The sequence below is a fragment of the Citrus clementina genome, unplaced genomic scaffold, assembly GCF_000493195.1.
Source record: "Citrus clementina cultivar Clemenules unplaced genomic scaffold, Citrus_clementina_v1.0 scaffold_9, whole genome shotgun sequence".
Taxonomy (NCBI): Eukaryota; Viridiplantae; Streptophyta; class Magnoliopsida; order Sapindales; family Rutaceae; genus Citrus; species Citrus x clementina.
The window spans coordinates 13,614,644-13,629,638 of record NW_006261964.1 but is presented as its reverse complement, the minus strand read 5'-3'; the positions used below and the strand labels follow the sequence as shown (position 1 = coordinate 13,629,638).

The 14,995-nt window shown below is 36.0% G+C and overlaps 1 protein-coding gene and 1 non-coding gene across 2 annotated transcripts; one reads left to right on the top strand and one right to left on the bottom strand.

Moving 5' to 3' along the window:
- Positions 1-6,250: 6,250 nt before the first annotated feature.
- LOC112095565 lies at positions 6,251-6,357 on the bottom strand. Its single transcript, XR_002903941.1, has one exon. It is a non-coding gene; the product is annotated as a small nucleolar RNA R71 (small nucleolar RNA).
- A 1,156-nt stretch (positions 6,358-7,513) lies between these two features.
- On the top strand, positions 7,514-7,978 carry LOC112099266. Its single transcript, XM_024186534.1, has one exon. The coding sequence runs from the start codon at positions 7,514-7,516 to the stop codon at positions 7,976-7,978; it is 465 nt and encodes a 154-aa protein (XP_024042302.1).
- Positions 7,979-14,995: the final 7,017 nt, after the last annotated feature.

Below are 14,995 nucleotides of genomic sequence, written 5' to 3'. Positions count from 1 at the left end.
AATTAAATCAAACATTAAAAGAAAATTAAAAAAGAAAAGACAGCTTTTTCTTACACAATAAACCTTCAAAAGCGAATGTAAAAGCAGGGCTCACAATTGCTTTCACTTAAGTAAAGCGCTCTCATAGATACAGAGTTTTTTATAAGATGGCGTTTCAATTTTGTTGCATGTCAAACAAAAGAATTGCCACTTCTTACACATACAAAATGAGACATCGATTGTACTATATGGATGGGATAAAATATATGGGTTCTATTTTGGTGTCATTGAGTTCACTGTAAAAGGGACATTCATTATCCAAGCTCATCAAGTTTGTACACAAGTTAAGACCACTGCAAAAAAAGATGTTGTCTGTTAAATGGGTTCCTTGCAATTTTCAAGTCCCTCAGTTGCATTTAAAGGTAGAACCTCTCATAAATAAAAGCCTATAACAATTTTTATCCTTTTAGGCATTCTGTCAAACACTTGCTAGGCGTAACTCTGTAAAATATCACCATTTCATTCAAGAGCTTATCTTCAAGTGAACTCAAAATACAAATTCTCTAAGGAGGGAGAGAGAGAGAGGGAACCCAACATACTCAGTCGGGAGCTGAACCTCAGCGATCCCTATAGTCCACTGCGTAGAGCTTTCTTCTGAGTTTCTTTTATATACCTGATAAAAACAAGAAGTGTGAAATTTTAAGGCACAATAATAATATTCCTACATATAGAACTAAAATAGAACAATGTAGAACTACCAACACAACCACTCGTAAAGAATGCAAAGAACAAGATAATTAGAATTTACGAGGACACCTTTTTTTTAAATGACTAAATAAAACACACTAGTAGGCATCACTAAAATAGTTACAGAAAATTATCACTAAAACACCTTTTTTGTTATTTCAGCCTCTTCGATGCCCAAATCGACGCCATTTTCGCTGCCTTGTTTGCCTTGAAGTACGACGACATTAGAATGGTTGTAACGGAGACGGGACGGCCATCTAAGGGGACGAGAATGAGATTGGTGCAAGCATCGAAAACATTGCTGCGTACAATGGAAATCTCGATCGCAGAAATCGAAGAGCAGCAGGGGAGCGGCGGCAACAACTTAACAAGTAGCGTGTTTAATTAAGGTAGATTTAGGGTTCACTTTTTCATTTTATACTTTAGAAATTATATAGTGTAATTGTTCACATATTAAGTAATAAATTATAAGTCGACACGTGGCTAGTAAAAAATAATAATTTGTGATAAAAAATAATTCTATCATAAAACCATCATTAATTCATGAAAAATATAATTTTATCACAAACTCATCATTAATCCATGATAAAAAATAATTCTATCATAAAACCATCATTAATCCGTGATAGAAAATAATTTTATCACAAAGCCATCATTAATTCATGATAGATTGAAAATTATGTCACAAATCTATCATCATTTGATGATATACCCAGAATCTGTCATAAGTTGCCTGTCATCTATTAGCAGTTTTCTTGTAGTGTGTAACTAATACGTACACAAATCCAAAAAATGGTGGAAATGGACCTAAGAAATCAATTCCCTAACAATCAAATATTTCAATCTCCAGTATGGGATTTAAGGGCATCATGTTTCTTTTAGTAATTGATCCCAATTTTTGATAGTTTTCACAAGTTTTGCAAAATTCATGTCTTTGAATATGGTAGGCTAATAAAATCCACATTGTAAAATTTTATCTGTAGTTTTTCTTGAAGAAAAATGTCCACCACATGCTTCAAAATAACAAAAATTAATGATACTACTTACCTCGTTATCAGGAATGCATCTTCGAAAGATTTAATCAGAGCAATATTTGAACAAGGATCCTCCCAATAAATTTTTTTTACTTCAACCAAAAATTTCTTCTTTTATTGAGTATTCCATTGCAAAGGCATTTTACTTGTAACAAGGAAATTAACAATGTTAGCATATCATGGTATTGAAGTAACAGAAAATAAAAATTCATTCAGGAAGGAGTCATTGATAGGTGTTATGTCAGTGCCGAATTCAGATGTGAGCCTTGATAAATGATCAACAATGACATTTTCGGCACCTTTTTTATCTTTGATGGTTAGGTCAAATTCTTGAAGTAACAAAATCCAACGAATTAGTCTTGGTTTGGCATCCTGTTTAGTCATCAAATATCTCATAGCAGCGTGGTCAGTAAAAACAATAGTTTTAAAACCAAGCAAATATGAACAAAATGTGTTTAATGCAAACACCACAGCAAGCCATTCTTTTTCAGATGTCGAATAATTCATTTGAGTAGTGTTCAAAGTATTACTCGCATAATAAATCACAAACGGCTTACCATCCCTCATTTGTCCTAAAATAGCACCAACAGCAAAGTCATTTGCATCACACATTAATTGAAAAGGTAAAGACCAATCAGGAGATTACATAATAGGTGTAGATGTCAAAAGACAAATTATTTTCTCAAAAGATTTTTCACAATCATCAGTCCATTCAAATGGTGCATCTTTTAATAAGAGGTTACAAAGTGGTTTAGATATGGCAATAAAGTTTTTTATAAACCTCCTATAAAATCTTGCATATCCTAAAAAGGATCGCACATCTCTAACTATTTTTTGTTGGTAATTTAGATATGACTTCAATTTTTGCTTTGTCAACTTCAATTCCTTTAATAGATACAGCATGACATAAAACAATTCCAGGAGTAACCATCATCAAAAGAATTCCAACTCAACATGAATTCTTTTTCAACACATCTTTTTAAAAAAATTTCCAAATTATCAAGGCAATCATCAAAAGAATTCCCAAACATAGTCAAATCATCCATAAGATCTCTAAACAATGTTCAACCATATCACTGAAAATACTTTGCATGCATCTTTGAAATGTTGCAGGAGCATTACAAAGTCCAAATGGCATTCTTTTAAATGCAATTGTTCCAAAGGGACATGTAAATGTGGTCTTTTCTTGATCTTCAAGTGCTATGGGAATTTTATAATAACCTGAATATCCATCTAAAAAGTAGTAGTAGGGATGTCCAGTTACTCTTTCTAAGATTTGGTTAAAAAATGGTAATGGAAAATGATCTTTTCTAGTGGCTTCATTTAACTTTCTATAATCAATGCACATGCGCCAACTAGACGTAACTCGTGTTGGAATTAATTCACCTTTTTCATTTTTAATAACAGTGATTCTAGATTTTTTAGGCACTACTTGATATGACTTACCCACCTACTATCAGAGATAGGTTAAATAATTCATGCACCAAGTAATTTAAAAACTTCTATTTTTACTACTTCTTTCATGTGTTAGTTTAATCTTCTTTGAGGTTGTTGACAAGTTTTAGCATTTTCTTCCAAATTGATTATATGTGTACAAATTAAGGGGTTATGTCATTTAATATCATTTAAAGTCCATCCAATTGCATTTTTATACTTTTTAAGAACAAATAGTAACTCGTTGGTCGCTTGATAGGGTAGAAGAAATCACAATAGGATAAGTTTGTTCTTGTCCAAAATAAGCATACTTCAATCCCTCCGGCAAAGGTTTTAATTCCAATTTTAGTGCTTCTTGTTGTTTGGTCTTTTTAATGATTTCAAGCTTGTCAAAATTTGGTTTTTCATTATCATTTTGTAAAGTCTGAGCAGAATCAAGCAACAAATTTATATTAGAAGTATCATGTTCAAGTTGCTTATTTGATTCAATTGAATTAACCAAACAAATATCACTAAGTTCAGAAAAATTCCATTTTTGAATATTCTCCTCTATACAAGATTCAAGCAATTCCTTTTGTTCATCAATTTTATCTTCATTCTCATTTTCTTCATTAGGTTGCCTACACATGTTAAAAACAATAAATTCCAAGGTCATATTTCCGAACGGCAAATTAATTAAATCATTCCTACAATAAATCAAAGAATTAGCAGTTGCTAAAAATGGTCGACCCAAAATTACAGGAATTGGTTTATAATTATTCACAATAGATCTAGTTTCTAAGATTATAACATCCACAGGGTATATGAATTTATCAACTTTTACTAAAACATCTTCCATTATTCTTTTTGGTACTTTAATTGATCTATGATAACTCTATGAAATGAGAAATATTATGGCAATTCTAGACTTAAATCAAGATCACTTAGAGAGTAAATGATGTGTTTTTATTGCATTTTTGTTAAGCTTTGCATAAACATTCATTTTAGTTTAGTCTTAATAAGTTTTGCTTGATTTAAAGTAATTGGGGCTCAAATCATGTGCATAATTGCAGGTTTCCAGAAGCTTATAATTCATGGAAGGGATGTTGATGCAGTAGGTTGGCAAAAAGGAAGAAGAATATGGCCACAAAAAAGGTGAAACAAAACCTGGAGCAGTGCAGTGTTATAGCCATTGCTGGAGCAACCATTGCTGTAGCAACCCTGGAATAACGACAGAGAAAACTTAGCACGGGATATCTATAGAATTACGATCTATAGTTTCCTAATCTGACTCATGCGTGCCCTATGCTTTTGTTTACCCTAGTTTTCAGTTATAAAAAGGGGCGCTCATCACATAAAACAGCGACAAGGAATTAACATCGGAGAAATCGAGAGGAAAAGAAGAAAACAATCAAAATTCAAGAGAACCAAGTCTGCATCAGTGAAGAATCTGGTAGAGTTATTTTGATTCAATCTTCATCGTTCTCTACTTGTTCTTTTCTTTACTCTTTGATTGAACCGATGTATTTCGAGACCAATATTTTGTTGTTTGTTTTTCTTTTTCAAAGTATGAACTGAACTTGCTTGTAGTTGAGTGACAAACAATCTAAATGGGTATTTGACTGTTCTTATTAGTTGTTGTACGATTGCTGTAGCATGTTACTCTAATAGCTATTATTGTAACTATTATTTCGGTTGACCACTTATTTAATGGTTCTAGCTAAGATAGAGCCGCAAAAGGGCATGTCTTAGTGGATATTATTGGAGTAATACTTGATCTTAATTTGAGTTTCCTGGATTAAGTTTTTCTTGAATCCCAAAGGGCTATACTTAAAGTTAAGATTTATGAAGAACTAGACATAGTCATTCACCTTGTAGGGTAGAGAGAGTAGATGTTCGTAATGCCATACCTTAGGTAGAATAGCAACTAGTCACTATTAGGACACTTAAGGATATGAGAAGTCCAACAGGCGACAGCTGAGGATGCGAAATGATTCTACCCAGTGCTGTAGGAATTACTGTAGCAACTGGTGTTAATTTGATGAAAAGCAGTCAACCCATGAAGAGAGTTTGATCATTCAGCTACTTCATTCTCATTTGATTCTTTTACGCAATTTATCTAATCTATTTCATTACTGCAATTATTTGTTTTATTTTCTTACAATTGTTAATTTCGATACTAATCAACTTTAACTAGGTTCATCGTGAAATAAAGGTAGATTACACTATTGTGATTGCTGTAGCATTTCTAGTAACATCAGTCCATGTGGAGACGATCTAGAATATTCATCACTTTATTACTTGTTGTTTACACTTGCACATTGGCATCAATAGCAATTGAGTAAAAATTCACCTACAAGTTTTTGGCACCGTTGTCGGGGATTGATTGTTTATTTTTGAAGTGTGAAGTAAATCTTGATAGTGCCAACTTGATCTAATTTGTTCTATTTATTGACAAATTAACACTTGCATGCGCAAAGACAGATCTATGTATTCCAATTTGATCCCGAGATTGAAAGGACTGTAAGGAGACTGCGAAGAGAATAAAGAATTTGAAACACTGTTTCATACATGGATAATCTGCAAGATGTGGGAAACTTGGACCCTCACGGGCCACTACAACATGTCAACATTCAAAAGGAGCAAAATGAGCATGTTAATCAGAGACAGCCTGGCAACAACAATATCATTTATGTGGCAGATACAGAGACAGGGCTATCAGAGATTATGTTGTGTTAACTCCTCAAGTTGTACATCCTGGAATAGTCAGACCTGAAGTGGAAGCAGCAAACTTTGAACTGAAGCCAGTGATGTTTCAAATGTTGCAAACAATGGGTCAATTCAATGGACTACCAACAGAAGATCCTCACCTCCATCTTAGGTTGTTCTTGGAAGTGAGTGATGCTTTTAAAATTGCTGGAGCAATACAAGATGCTTTAAGATTAAGGCTTTTTCCTTACTCCTTAAGAGATCGAGCAAGAGCATGGTTGAACTCATTACCATCTGATTCTATCACTACATGGAATGAATTGGCTGATAAATTCTTAATGAAATATTTTCCACCAACCTAAAATGCAAAATTGCGGAATGAGATCACTTCTTTTCATCAACTTGAAGATGAAAGTTTGTATAAGGCTTGGGAGAGATTTAAAGAACTGCTTAGAAGGTGTCCTCATCATGGCATTCCTTGTTGCATACAGTTGGAAACTTTCTACAATGGGTTGAATCCAAGTACGAGATTGATGGTTGATGCTTCAGCAAATGGAGCTTTGTTATCTAAATCTTACACTGAAGCTTATGAAATTTTGGAGAGAATTGCCAATAATAACTATCAGTAGCCATCAACTAGACAGACAGTAGAAAGAGAAGTAGCAGGGGTACATAATATAGATGCAATTACAGCATTATCAGTACAAGTAACCTCATTAACTAACATGGTGAAAGCCATGACTTCTGCTCCAGCAGCAGTAAAGTAAGTTGCTAAACTGTCTTGCGTGTATTACGGTGAAGAACATGTATTTGACAACTGTCCTGGAAATCCAGCATCAGTAAACTATGTGGATAATTTCAACCGACAGCCTCAAATCAACCCGTACTCAAATACTTACAACCATGGATGGAAACAACACCCAAATTTCTCATGGAGCAATCAAAATCGAAATTCTCCAGCATTGAGTAGACAGAGCAGAAATATTCAACCACCTGGTTTTCATCAGCAGAATCAAGGGCAAAAATACACCAGCCATGATCCTCTTATTTCATTAGAAACACTTATTAAGGAATACATTGCGAAGAATGAAGCAATTGTGAAAAGTCAAATTGTATCTCTAAGAAACCTGGAAAACCAAATTGGACAGCTTGCCACAGCAATGAGTAGCAGATCTCAGGGAAGCTTGCCCAGCAACACAGAAGATCCAAGAAGAGAGGGAAATGAACACTGCAAAGTAATCAACTTAAGATCTGGAAAGAATGTTGATATCCCTATTGATGTGACTAGAAAAAAGTTGGAACTCAATTCCTTACAAGAACCACCTCAAGATGAGAGCATGTTACAGCAACCCAGCCATCAAAATACTGGTGTTAGTGGTCAAGCTGCAGCAACTATGGAAGGGAATCAACCAATAAATGCTTAAGAAGAAGTTGTAATACCAGTGGTAACAACTTGCAATAAACCAAATAAGTAGATATTGGTACCTCCTGAAGTTACCCAGCAATTTATGCATCCACCTCATTTCCCACAGAGATTTCAAAAACAAAAACAAGACAACCAGTTTAGTAAATTCTTGAAAGTGCTGAAGTAATTACACATCAACATACCTTTTGTGGAAGCATTTGAGCAAATGCCTAATTATGTGAAATTTCTAAAAGACATCCTGGCAAGAAAGAGAATGCTGGGAGAATTTGAAACTACTGCTTTAACACAGGAAAGTAGTCATATGCTCCAAAGTAAGATTCCTCAAAAATTGAAGGATCTAGGAAGTTTCACAATACCATGTTCCATTGGAACTAGGTACAATGGCAAAGCACTCTGTGATTTAGGAGTTAGCATTAATCTGATGTCATTATCTATATTTAAGCAATTGGGAGTAGAAGAATGCAGGCCAACAACAGTCACTCTACAATTAGCTGACATATCTCATGCATATCCTGAAGGAAAAATTGAGGATGTACTGGTGAAGGTTGACAAATTCATCTTTCCAATGGACTTCATTGTATTAGACTTTGAGGCTGATAAAAAGGTACCCATTATACTTGGAAGACCTTTCCTAGCAACCGGGAAAACTCTTATAGATGTGCAAAAATGAGAGCTAACAATGAGGGTGAATGACCAACAAGTCACATTCAATGTATTAGAGGCTATGAAGAACCCTGATGAGGCAAAAGATTGCAATTTCCTTAATGATGTGGATTTTATTGTAGCAGACAGAATCAACAGATGCTGCAGTAATGAGGTCATCAAAGTTGTCACCTTTGAGAACTTTGAAGAAAAAGATGTTGCAATAAACCAGATAGATTGGATGGAAGGAAGGCAATCTAATAGACATAGCAGATTTGTTGAACATCTAAATCTTTTAGACAGGAAAGTAAAGACAACTTTACCATCTATTGAATCACCTCCTATTCTTGAATTAAAATTGTTACCCTCACATTTGAAATATGCTTATCTTGGTCAAAACAACACACTCCCTATAATCAGTTCCTCTACTTTGGATGCAGGTTAAGAACAGAGCCCGGTAGATGTGCTTAGGAAATACAGAAAAGCAATTGGATGGACCATGGCAGACATTAAAGAGATCAGCCCATCCATATGCATGCATAAAATTCTGTTAGAATACTGCTACAGCAATTCAGTGGAGCAACAGAGAAGGCTAAACCTCATTATGAAGGAAGTTGTGAAAAAGAAATCAACAAATGGTTGGATGCTTAAATCATATACCCGATATCAGATAGTTCATGGGTGAGCCCAGTTCAATGTGTTCCAAAGAATGGAGGAATAACAGTGATAGAAAATGAGAAGAATGAACTTATTCCTACAAGAACAGTGACTGGATGGAGGGTATTTATGGATTACAGAAAGCTCAACAAAGCCACTCGAAAGAATCACTTCCCACTTCCATTCATAGATCAAATATTGGACAAACTTGTTGTAAAACAATACTATTGTTTCCTAGATGGGTATTCAGGCTACAACTAAATTGCTATAGCTCCAGAGTATTAGGAAAAGACTACATTTACCTGTCCTTATGGAACTTTTGCCTTCAGAAGGATGACCTTTGGTTTGTGCAATGCTGCAGTAACTTTTCAGAGATGTATGATGTCTATTTTTTCAGATATAGTGGAGCAAACATTGGAAGTCTTCATGGATGGTTTCTCAGTCTTTGGAGACACATATACTGATTGTTTACACAACTTGGAAGAAGTTCTTAAAAGGTGAAAAATGACTAACTTAGTACTCAATTGGGAAAAATGCCACTTTATGGTGCAAAAAGGCATAGTGTTGGGTCATAAGGTGTCCAAGAATGGCATAGAGGTAGATAAAACAAATATAGAAGTGATAGATAAACTGTCACTTCCCACTTCAATCAAAGGGATTAGAAGTTTTTTAGGTCATGCTGGATTTTACAGAAGATTCATAAAAGACTTTTCTAAGGTAGCTAAACCACTATGCTCATTGCTAGAACATGACAAGTCTTTTCATTTTGATAAAGACTGTCTTCAAGCCCTTGGAGAATTAAAGAAAGCTTTGATCACTGCACCAGTGGTTATATCACCAGATTGGACTCTACCATTTGAATTGATGTGTGATGCCAGTGACCATTCTATTGGGGTAGTGTTGGGGTAGAGGAATGATAAGATTTTCCACTCTATATACTATGCCAGCAAGACTCTCACTCAAACTCAGATTAATTACACCATTACAGAGAAAGAGTTGCTGGCAGTAGTATTTGCTTTCGATAAGTTTCAAGCTTACTTGGTGGGTACTAAAGTGACAGTGTACACAAACCATGCAACCATCAAGTACCTAATCTAAAACAATGATGCTAAACCGAGATTAATAAGATGGATTTTATTGCTTCAGGAGTTTGATTTGGAAATTAAAGATAGAAAGGGGACTGAGAATCAAGTAGCAGATCATCTGTTTAGGCTAGAAGCAGACACAAGCACATTGACAAAAAAGACATCACTGAAACTTTTCATGATGAACAACTGTTAGTAATACAGCAAGCACAGATGTTGCAATAATCAGGATCTCCATGGTATGCAGATTTTGCTAATTACTTAGTAAATGGATTGCTACCACCTGAGTTGAAGTTTTAACAGAAAAAAAAAATTTCTTCATGATGTTAGAAGCTACCAGTGGGATGACCCATACTTGTATAAGTTATGCTCAGATCAAGTAATACGAAGATGGCTTCAGAGGAAGAAATTCCTCATATACTAGAATCTTACCATGTTACTGCATATAGAGGACATTTTGGTGGTCACAGAACAGCTGCTAAGGTTCTGCAATCAGGTTATTACTGGCCTTCCATTTTTAAAGATACTTATGAGTTTGCTAAATGTTGTGACAAGTGTCAAAGGACAGGAAACATAACTCAAAGACATGAAATGTCATTGACGAACATTCTGGAAGTGGAGATTTTTTATGTATGGGGAATAGACTTCATGGGTCCTTTTCCACCATCCTTTGGGAACTTTTATATCCTGGTTTTTGTGGATTATGTCTCCAAATGGGTAGAAGCTGCAGCATTACCTATCAATGATGCTAGAGCAGTAGTGAACTTCCTTCAGAAAAATATCTTTTCCAGGTTTGGCACTCCACGAGCAATTATTAATGATGAAGGTACTCATTTCTGCAACAAAGTATTTGCTGCAGCTATAGTAAAATATGGAGTCAGGCATAAAGTAGCAACAGCATATCACCCACAATCCAATGGTTAGGAAGAAGTGTCTAATAGAGAGATTAAGAAGATTCTAGAAAAAGTGGTGAACCCATCAAGAAATGACTGGTCCTTGCGCTTACATGACTCCCTATGGGCTACAGAACAGCATACAAAACACCACTTGGCATGTCTCCCTACCGAATTGTGTATGGGAAAGCTTGTCACTTGCCACTCGAGCTAGAGCACAAAGCATATTGGGCGCTGAAGCAATTAAATTGGGATATACATGCTGCAGCAGAGCAAATGAAGCTTCAACTATGTGAGCTTGATGAATTACGCATGTTCTCATATGAAAATGTAAGAATTTATAAAGAGAGAACAAAACACTGGCATGAAAAACATATCCAACACAGGAAATTAATCCCTGGTCAACTAGTGTTGCTCCATAATACGAGGTTAAGACTATTTCCAGGGAAACCGAAATCTCGATGGTCTGGACCCTTCAAGCTACTTAGAATCTACCCTCATAGGGCTGTTGATCTCCGAGATGAAAAGACAAGTCAGGAATTCAAAGTCAATGGGCACAGAGTTAAGCATTACATGCATTCAGCTGCATATTGTTCAAAGACGGTCTTACTACTTAAAGAACCAAGTTTGTGAGCACTCAAGGAAGGTCAGGCTGAAGGACCTTAAATCAAGCGCTCAATGGGAGGCAACCCATTGCGGAGGCAGTCACTTCAATTGAGATGGATCCTCCTTGGTTTTGTTAAATACTATTTATTTTATTTTATTTTATTTTATTTTATTTTTATTATTTATTTTTATTTCCTTTATTTAGGATTGTTTAACTTTTATTTTTTTGTTATATATATATATATATATATATATATATATATATATATATATATATATATATTCTGTGCCAAGTCACGCACTTATTGAAGTTGGATTCAATACTAACAATTGGGACTGTAATGTTAACAGAGTACATAGGCAAGCCACATGTCAGCAGCTATTTGAGGAGAGTATGTAACTGTTGCTAGAGCAAACAATTGGGTGCTGCAGCAAACAATATTACTGTTAGAGTAACTTAATCATGGAGCCCCTCACTTACCGTTGGAGATAATATGTGATAGATGGGTAGATGGATTTGGATAGAAATTGAGGAAGATTATCTCTTAAATTAATACACTAATTTCTCTTACCTATTTTTATGGGATATGTTTAATGAATTTAAAAAATATTCTTCCCTAATTTATCTTTTTTTACCGAATTTGTTTTCATTTAATTCCACCTATATAAGGGCATCACTGTGCATATTGACCTTTAACACTATTTTCTCTCCCTTTCGCAGTTACAACTCCAGTACTCCATAAGCTCTTCTTCTCATTTTACTCTTGGGCATGTTACCATCGAATTCTTACTGCTATCGCAATGCCAAGGTACAAAAGGACAGCCAGCCGACTAAAAGATCCCTCAAGATTCCAAAATTACCATGCAGAAGAAAAATATGAGGAATTCATTGAACCGCGAAAGATTCTGGAGGAAAACGGGTTTCAATTCCCACCTTAACCCACAGGAATTGTGCAATCATTATACAATGCTGCAGCAAAGCGCGGGTGGCTAGAGTTTTGTAACCACCCTAGAGACCCTGTGTTGTTATTAGTAAAAGAATTTTACACTAATTTGGTAAGCCCTGGTTAGCACAATATTTGGGTAAGAAACTCGCTTGTTCCATTAGATTCTCGAGTTATAAATGCTTTCTATAATTTACCTGCTGAAATTAATTGCTGAGTATGCCAAGTTGCTTGACAAAGTAACCCTGCAAAGATGGAATAAAATTTTCACGACACTTACAGTAGAGGGTGCATCTTGGGCTAATGAGGAAGGGCGTGTAATTAATAGGATAGATTTAAAACCCATTACTAAGGTGTGGGTGAAATTTTTGAAATCCAGACTTATGCCAACCACCCACACCACTACTATTTCACAAAAAAGGTTGGTACTGTTGTATGTTATTGTTAGAGGGCTTCCCATAGATGTGGGAAGCATTATCGAAAAAGAAATTCGGGATTGTGCCATGAAAAACCACAAAGCAGCTGCCTTGTTATTTCCTTCACTCATCACTAGCATCTGTGTGTTATCGAGAGTTTGTCTTGATGCAAAAGATGAGCATGTCAAAAATGATGGTGCCCTTACTACACGCACCATCGAGAGAATTGCTGGTGAAGTTGCTGGAGCCCCATCTGAACCAGCCGCAGTAACAGGGGTGAGAAGAGCTATTAGGTTAGAACAGAGAATCCAAGCACTGAGCACCAGCATCACTCAATGTGCTGAAGCTCAGCAAAGGGAAAACAATCGATTTTGGAGCTATTTACAGCACGTGGAAAGCCATCTACACCAATTTGATGTATCTATGAAAAATATCCACCGAAATTTCCCTAATTTATTACTCCAGCAATACAATTTTGATACCAACACTGCAGAGGCTCCAACAGAAGTCAGTGAAAAAGCTACTGACACAGATGAACCAGAAGAGAAAGCTACAGCAGAACCACAAGCAGAGGCCGAATCGGATGATGATGACCAGTCAGACCAGCCAAAAGAAGAGAATGTTAAGTTTGTAACTGACAGTTTCCCCACAGAGGCAGAGGAAGAGCCTGAGAAAGAACTCGAGGAACCCCCAGTCAGGACCTCTTCCAAGTCCAGAAAAAAGCACATCATACAAGAAGAGAAAGATGAACCTCCAGAGGAGCCTCACATTCTAGTCATTCCTCGAAAGGGCAAGGAAAACGTAATCACCCCTCCTGCCTTTGATGATGAAGCTGAGCAAATTGACACAGAGCTGAAAGGTGCAGCAGCCAGAGTCACTCGTACACCCACAGAGACAAAGCAGCTGCTGGATATCATTGCCGCCATCACAGTTGAGGGACATGCAACTGACAACCCAGCTCCAACTCCTCCACAACAAACTACCAGCAAACTTATTCATGCTAGTCCTACAGGAACCAGCAAAAGAAAGGGAGGAACTTCTGAAAGCGTTGCTGCAGCAGCCTCACTAGAACTAAAAAGGACCAGATCTGTTTACACCAAGCAGGTTGCCCCAACTGCAACTCCTCCCACTAGCCCGTTACCGAAAAAGAAAAAGACGTTGCCAACTACCTCACCACAAGAATCCCCTAACGATAGGCTGCGAAGTGCATCCAAAAAGCGCTGAAGTCACTGCACCATACTGCAGCAAGTCCCCAATAATAGGGGAGTACCCTACCTGCTAGTTTTTTTTTTTATTTCTTTTTCTTTTTCCTCACTTCTGAAAAACTTTTCTTGCATCTAGTTTCAAATTTCGGATTCATTCTGCATGTTCTTTTATATGTATGCATGTTTAATTTATGGGGTACTATCACAAACACAACACCTCTCAAGTTTGGGGGGGTTGTGTTTTCGAGTGCATATGTTTATGCTTGTGTTATGGGTTATGTGAAGCTCTGTTATCTAATATTTGTGTATGGATTTGAAAACCTAATAAAGATACATTGAGTGTTATTTAGTGTTTATGAGAATGCCAAATAGAGATAGTTATAGATAGAGGGTGAAATTATGTCCTAACACTTAGACTTTGGTTGAGTTTTATGAGAGTGTTGTAGCAAAGCCAAGAAAACTAAAAGGAGTAGAAAATATCTCAAGTTTGGGGGAAAATCTAGTTGAACTGTGCTCATTATGAAATAAATTTGGCTCTAAAGGCTCAAGTTACTGAGTAACCAGGACAGAGTATGTACCCCATATGCAGACTTGAGTCCAAAGACAACAAGAGTTATGAGCAGTGTTGTAGCATCACTGTTCTAAAAAAAAGAGATAATAATAAGAGGAAGTCCTCTGTCTAGAATATTGAATAGACAGGTCTGTTCATGAGCCTCATGTTCAGTCTTGAGTTAAAATATATCTTTAGATAAGACTATGCTATGAATATTACTATAGCAACTCTGATCTGTGCATTAATTGAGTAATTGGGTGTCATCATTACAAGTGATCGACATTCACATGAAAAATAAATGTTACAGTGAAGAGGATTAGATGTTCTAAAAAAAATAGTTTGAGTATATGTGTGATTTCTGCTTCCCCATATACGAATATAATTGTGTTCTACCTCTGAATTACATGCAATATCTTGGTAATGTTGTAGCACCTCTAGAACTTGATCAAAGTGGCACACACACACTTTGGACAGAAGGAAGCTTAAGTCTAGAACAAAACTGCTATGGCTATTTTGCATGATTAAGATTGTGATCTGAGGGTGGAAGAATCCTTACAAATTTGATGACAAAACCAAGTTATTTGTTGCATGATTGTGTGCATGAAGTGTTAGTATGTTGTCATTACTTGAGGACAAGTAACGGTTTAAGTTTGGGGGTGTGATAACTCTATGAAATGAGAGTTATT

Coding starts and splice junctions, on each gene's coding strand:
- LOC112099266 (XM_024186534.1), top strand. CDS start 7,514: ATGCCTAATTATGTGAAATTTCTAAAAGACATCCTGGCAAGAAAGAGA.